Raw genomic sequence first — 7,049 nt, forward strand, 5'->3', positions numbered from 1 at the left:
CAAGCCTAGGGACTAAATGATCTCCCAAAGGCCCAGGATTTCTAGACAAGAAAGCCTCCTCAAAAGGCATCATTTGCAGACATTATTTTTCTCTTCAATCCTCAGGGAGCATATCTATTATGGGGGGAGGCAGACTTGCTTGGATCGTTGCAGAGGATTTCCTTCCAGATGAATAAACTGCTAACCACATCTTCTCAGGTATGCTTGTGCTCTCTTCAAGGAGTGAATGCTGCATGCACCAACTCCAGTGGCATGGTCTGGAGACTTGAGTTTCTTTCTGCTGTGTGAACCTGGCCTGGGACACTCCTCGCACTGGATTTAGCAGGCACCTCACTACCCATCTCAAATTGTAGCATAAGCACACAAAAACATGTCCATACCCAAACCATAGTCCATACAAAGATAAAAACGATAAAACCGAGTGTAATTTAGCATTAGCTGCACACTGAGGCAAAACACTGCAGCAGTAAATCCAATCTGCGAAGGTATCTATGCATGACACAGTGACCCTCCACCCCAAAAAATCCTGCATTCAGATGACTGTGACAGACCCCTCACTTGGGAACTGTGGGTCCAGAGGCTGTTGTGAGGTCTCTTCAAGCCCCATGTTTCTGGGCTGCTGGTTTATATTTTCCTCCATCTGAATGAGCAATATCTGAAGAAGCAGCCAGCACGCTGGCTGCATTTCCACAGATCCAGTTGGTGGCCGGCAGGGCTGTCACTAGCCAAACCGAGCATTTGGGACTTGCCCCGCATTGCTCCCTTAGCGTGAAGCCTCCCTGCCCTGGCTAGTACCACCTCCCAGGTCTGTGCTGCCATGCTTTACACCTCCGGGCCCCAGGCTCAGCTGCAATTTGCAAAAAACCTGCAATTTGCTTCTGCTGGGGTTTCCTTCAACTGGCCTCGGCCTGGCACCAGGACTTGGCACTCTCGTGCCCCTTGCAGTCGTGTGTTGCAGGGGAATAAGTAAGGAGCAAACTACTACCCTTGCCTCAGGACTTGCCTCTTGCAGGTTCTTTGGCATAGGAGCAGGCCACTTCCTACCAGCTTCTCTCCGCAAGCTGCACTGCTCCACTGGCAACAAGTGGAGTCAGCTGGAAGCGGTCTCCTCCACCCTCCTAGCACCCTACCCTCTTCTCAGAGCCAAGCTCTCAACACCCTACGGCAGGGCTAGCTAACTGGTAGCCCACAGGCCATGCGTGGTCTCAGGACATCCTCCACCACTCTCCTGCTCCTGGAGTGTCCTGGCTCCCCCGTCCCTCCTCCTGCTTCCACTGCCTGTCCCTGCCTCTGGAAGGGGAGCAGGATGGACCAAGGACACCAATGCAGTACAGCAAAAATTGACCACGTGAAGTGGAAGGTGGTGGGGTGTAACATGATCGGAGGGGCCCACATAGCACAGCGTGGGGCACAGTGGCAGTAGGCAGTTGGGGGGGTGCGGGTGACCCCCAGCCACCTGAAAGTTGGGCAGTCCTGCTCTACGTGAGGGCCACTGTCCCTCCCCCAGCTCTGCACACACGACTGCAATGTCAGCGGTGCTGGGCGAGTCTGCCCTACAGAACGTGTGACAGCTCCCCCGCTGCGTGACCTCCGGGGAGTCACAGCTTCTCACCCCTTTACAGCACTGCTTCCCCTCCTTGTTAGACTCCAGGCTCTCCTCCTAGCTCTTGTGAATTGAGGGGCACTCCTTTTCAAAAGCCAATTTATTTATTACAGTGCTTCCATGCTTGCAAAGGGGCTGGGGGAATGGCCAGGCAGGGGTGAGCCTGAGCCTGTGCTTACCTCCTCACACCTGCTTATCTGCTCACAGCGCCCTTTGAAGGATCTCACGGCACCCCAGGGTACTGCAGCACCCAGTCAAGAATCACAGATTTAGTCTGTGAACTCCTTGGGGCAGAGACTGTCTCTGACTATTTTTAAAAGACTTTGCACTGTGGGGTACCAGTCTCTCCTGGGGCTTCAGGCCAAAGGGTGACCGGCACACCCATTTTTGCTGGGACAGTCCCAGCTTAAAACAGGTATTCTGGCCCCCTGGTCAGTTTGTTTAAATGAATGCTTTTGTTCCATCTCCAGGGACAAATGCCACGGCTGAATGCAATGGCAGTGCCCTCCAGCTATGGGGTGCAATGGGAGGGTGCCAATCCTCCAGCATCCCACAGTGCTCTGCTACCCACTACCCTCTGCTCTCGGGCACGCTCAGCTGACACTGGAGTTTGGGGACAGCCGAGTGCACCAGGGAGCAGGGAGGGGAAGAGCAAATGCTAGAGGATCTTTTGAAACTAGTTAGATCTCTCCCAACCTCACAAAACTTTTCAGGTTGTCCTGTTTTAAGACTTGGGAAGTACGGTCACCCTAGGAATACATCTCTGCTTTGTACTTGTTTCCAGTCTGCTACATACGGCAGTGCTCTCTGTCCAGAGGCTGACTGTATGTGTAAGGTGTCCCTTTGTGTAAGGTCTCCAGACAAAAGACACCCTACTGAGGTGGGTTTTTATTTCTCTCTCTTACGCACACGCGCACGCATACACCCCCCCCCAATTTGAAATACTGCCTCGACCAGTGGGCCAATGTTTATAGCAGGTGTGCCACAAGTTAAGCCCCGGGCCCTACCCAAGTGCTACTCCAGTCCCCTCCTTCTTCTGCCCAGTCTGCCACTCTGCTCTCACCACCCTGCCCTGTGTTCCCTGTCTGATCTGCTGCTCTGCCTTCTGCTCCTTGCCCTATGTGCCACATGCCACACACAGAGGCTGCTTGTGCCACTTGTGGCATGCAGGTTGGCCACCCCTGGCCTATGCCATTAAGTGACTAAGTCCAAGTGCTGTGCTACATCAGAATGAATTTTAAACAGAGCATCCTTCTGCAAGCAGCAGGTGTCATGTCCCCATTGCTCCTGACACACTTTACACAAAGACTTACTCCAGTTCTGCCTGTGTCAAAGCCAGACAAAATGTGCCTCTCAGACATGACGGCACACACCAATCTCTCTGCCCATGCTGGCGATCTCTCTCATCCAGGCTCCAGTAGCTTGTTAGCTGCACCTGCCTTTGTCCCCAAAGTATTTACTCGGCAGAACTGCTATTTATCAGGCCTTGCATCTTTTTTTACTGATGAAACACAATCTCACTGGATCTTGGACAAACACCTTGGGGCCGACGCCAAGAAATATCTTAAGAAACAAATAGAAAAACGGTTACTATTTGCAGAGAAATAATTGGGAAGAGAGTGGGACAGGTCTACACTTGTTAAAATCAACACCCTTCACAACAGAGCTTCTGATGAGGATTTGCAACATGCTGGATTCATTGTAGTTATGGGCAGGGAAAGGCCCATCAATAATCCAGGCTTCAGACAATTATTCTACTTCTTATCGAGCCTTGAATGTTTGCATCAATCTTAATGCATCTTAAGCCTCAGTTCGTTATAGGGAATTAGGTGTCTAAACAGGCAGAGTTATGGAGCCCTGGTTTGCTCTTGGCTGGGCTGGACAGCAACCCCCATTACTTCTGTCCTAGAAGTGATCCTGTATCAACAGTTCCTTTTCTTTTTTAAACACTAAGATGGCTGTGGAATCGCTTCCCAGCTCTGAATAGGGATTTTTGGTCTGGTTTCAACTGGAAAAAAAACAAACAAACCCCCAAAAACGATGCATATTTTGCTTCTGACTTCAACAAAAGTGGGAAGAGGCCTTAACCGGGCTTTGATTTTGGCTTCTCCCACATCAGTCTTTCAAATGCTTCATGAAATTCAAGCACAGAACATGGTTTATAACAACAACAAAAAAAGAGCATTAGGGGCATTTTAAAAACACATGCACGCTTGCGTCAGTCTGAATGTTATTTGGTTCCCAACCAGCCGGCTGAGCTAACTCAATGGAAAGAACACTGATAGCAGATAATGGGCTCTTGCTGCTACATAAATGCCAAGTAGAAAGTGAAGCCCGGGAAAAACGCCAAGTAGAAATCAGAGACTGGAGCAAATGCTAATACTGGAAAAGAAACCTCCAAACCCTGATCTTATAGTAAAATTAATATTAAAAAAAAAAAAAAAAAGACTCATCTCTGAATGTTTCCATCAGGGTTCAAGTGGCTGTATCACCCGGGCTTTCAGAACGTATAAGAAGGATAATATTCCTTAATGCCTATTTTCAAACCACAACTGTCTGAATAAAAAGGTTTTTGCCTGGGAGTTTCATTATAATGTTATTTTTTATATAATAATGTACTATGTAGTACTATATTGACATTTACTGATGTAATACTATATTTTCTTATATAATAAGGCACTGCCATTAAAAAGGCATAAAAAACAGGGCCTAGAAGTTATCATGAAAATAAACAGAGGAAATAAGCTTCCTTAATTTTTATATGTTCATCTCTCTCTGTCTCTCACACACACACACACACCCCCTCAAGACCCAGGGAGCAGCAAACGTGCACCTCAATGAGAGAAGGACCCCAGCATCCATGACAAGATGCCTGAATTGGAGCACTCAGGTGTCTCCAACATTAGTGCCCCATCCACAAGCATTTTCACATGCAGGTCATGCCCCAACATGGGTGTCACTCCCATGTGCAAATGTGATGGTCTGGCAGAGCAATACTCGCCTAACTGCTAGGGGAGAGCTTATGCCTGATGCAGCATAGACATTTTGCTGCTCTGGGAAGAAATGACCTAGATAATGACAGGTGGGGACGAGACGGTGGCGCTGCAGGGCAGCCCATGCAGCTCTGGTGCTTCTGTCAAGACCTCACGTACACAGCAAGGGCCAAGTACACTTTGCTGTATCAGTGGGGCCATTTGCAGCCAAAAAGCCAACTTAGCCTGAGGACTGGTGGGCAGAACGAGACTAAAGCAGAACCCCGATGGGATCATATCTAGGCTTGAAAACTGAGTTGCAATTTCCCTGATGCTCTTGGAAGGTCAGTGCAGAAAAGCATGACCTTCACATAACAGATCTAGTCCAAAGGAAGCAAAACGGTGATCGTTTGAGCTACTGTATTTATTCACATACCGCAGTTGCTTCTTACTCTGAAAATTAGCAACCAAACATGAGGATGTGCATCTTAAATGAGGAAAGTGCTTCTGAACAGTTTGGCTAAAAGGATTTTTTTTTTTTTTTTAATTCATTTGGTCTCCCGCAAAACAAGGCGCATGCCTTCTCTGGAGGCGGTTGGTATGCACATAAATACGGTATTTCAATTCACAATTGAAGGGAGGGCTTTTCTTCACACCGGATCCAGCATAACCCTTCTTCAGGCTTGTGGAAATTTCAGGTGACCTAGGTTACAAATCTTAGCTCCTCAGCCCTCCGCTGACATCACCAAGGTCGTGTTTCCACGCTGCGCGCAATAGGTAGGAAGGATTTCACATCAGCATGCTATACCGCTCTCTTTGTGCTGCTTTCTTTGGAACGAACGGCTCGGCCATGGAACGGATCCTGCTCTCGGAGGAACTCACTGAAGCCAGAAACGTTAGTGTTGTGGTTACTCTTCATCCTCAGCCTAAATACCACTGCTCTTTCACAGGGAAGGAGTGTTGGATACCTCAACTGATGTACCCAAGACGGCTCAGAAGGAAACAAAACACAAACACACACATAAAACCCTAAACCGATGGTTCTCAACCTCTGTAGACTCAAACCACCCCTCGTTAGACTCAAGGCTCCTCTCAGAAGTACACCAGCTCTTGGCTTTATGCAATATCTTTTATTAGACCAACTGAATAGTTGAAAAAAATGTTCTTTGCAAGCTTTCGGGCACAGGCACCCTTCTTCAGGCACAGAAAGTGTCTCTAGGATCCAACAGAAGCTTACACCAATGTGCAAAATGCAGGTCTGTGAAAATACAAAGTGTGGCAGGGAAGATCAGAGGGGACAGGAGTGAATGGGTGTGAGACAGGTAGGTCGGGGGGGCGGGACAAAAGAGGAGAAGGCCGACAGGTGATAAAACATAGCTGGTAACCTCTCCCTATGCCTGAGAAACGGTGCAAGTCCCCAAAAGCTTGCAAAGAACAATTTTTGCAACTATCCAGTTGGTCTAATGAAAGATATTACATTTACCCAAATAACCCTGTCTGCCGGGGTCCTTAGACCAACATGGCTACAACCAACAGCCCCCAGCTCTTGGCTTTCACTCGTTTGACTACAGAAAAATACTGGAGCAATTCTGCGGGTGCAAAAAGCTCCAAAAGGCCACAGCAGGGCAGGCTGGTTTTGACACTACGGCCTCCTATGCGAAATCCTTGGGTTTATCTTGTGAATCACGTGTAGATGTTTGCACACCAAACACTGCTACTATTGAGCAGCTCCCGATGGCCCCTGGAAAAGGCTTTCACGGCACCCTGTTTGAGAATCACTGCCCTGAACCATTTACTCTCGTGACCGATGCCAGCAAACACTGCAGCGGTTGCCTGCCTTTTTCTGCCTCGATCCCCCGCCTGTTCAACCAAAGTTTAGCTGCGCTCTTCTCCCTGCACGCAGCACTTCAACCCTCTTGTGATTTCAGAATGACAATTAGCAGCTCCGGAGACTCCTGGCTCCTCACAGACGCCCAAGAGCGGGGACAGGGGATCGGGATGACCAGGCGCAGCTGGTGGGACGCAGAGCGGTCGGGAAGCCAAGAGCTGGATCTTGCCTCCCCCGGCCGGATCACCGACAACCCCACGGCAGCGATTCTCAACCAGGGCCCCTGACATCCTAGAGGCGCTTGGAGATCCTTTCAAGGGTGCCGGCAAACACCCTTCACAAGACAAACCCGGACGTTTCAAGGAGGGATTCGCAGCGGGGCTCGATCTGAGCTCTTCGCAACAGAAGTCTTTTTCAGTAGGCAAAAAACAACCAAAAAAAAGAGTTGGTGTTTCCGAGGCGCGGCACGGGAGAGGCGGGGGACAAGTCTAATTAGGAAGGGCTGCCAGTCTGTCTAGGGGGAGATGACTCTCGGGTGCCACGAGTCTGTCTAGGGCTCATGCACGTCTCGGGGGGGTGGAGAAAAGGGCTGTGAGGCTACATAGGGGGCTGCAAGTACGGGGGAGGGGGGGCAGGAGCCTATCTC

The 7,049-nt window shown here is 49.5% G+C and overlaps 1 protein-coding gene across 1 annotated transcript in view; it reads right to left on the bottom strand.

Moving 5' to 3' along the window:
- The window catches only part of CDKL1 (cyclin dependent kinase like 1), a 24,188-nt gene extending 21,209 nt beyond the window's left edge, over nucleotides 1-2,979 (bottom strand). The window contains exon 1 of the mRNA XM_025203483.1: nucleotides 2,917-2,979. Coding sequence (XP_025059268.1) covers nucleotides 2,917-2,964 — 48 coding nt within the window. The 5' untranslated portion in view covers nucleotides 2,965-2,979. The remainder of the gene's footprint in view (nucleotides 1-2,916) is intronic.
- Between the last annotated feature and the right edge of the window lie 4,070 nt (nucleotides 2,980-7,049).

The sequence above is a fragment of the Alligator sinensis genome, unplaced genomic scaffold, assembly GCF_000455745.1.
Source record: "Alligator sinensis unplaced genomic scaffold, ASM45574v1 scaffold50_1, whole genome shotgun sequence".
Taxonomy (NCBI): Eukaryota; Metazoa; Chordata; order Crocodylia; family Alligatoridae; genus Alligator; species Alligator sinensis.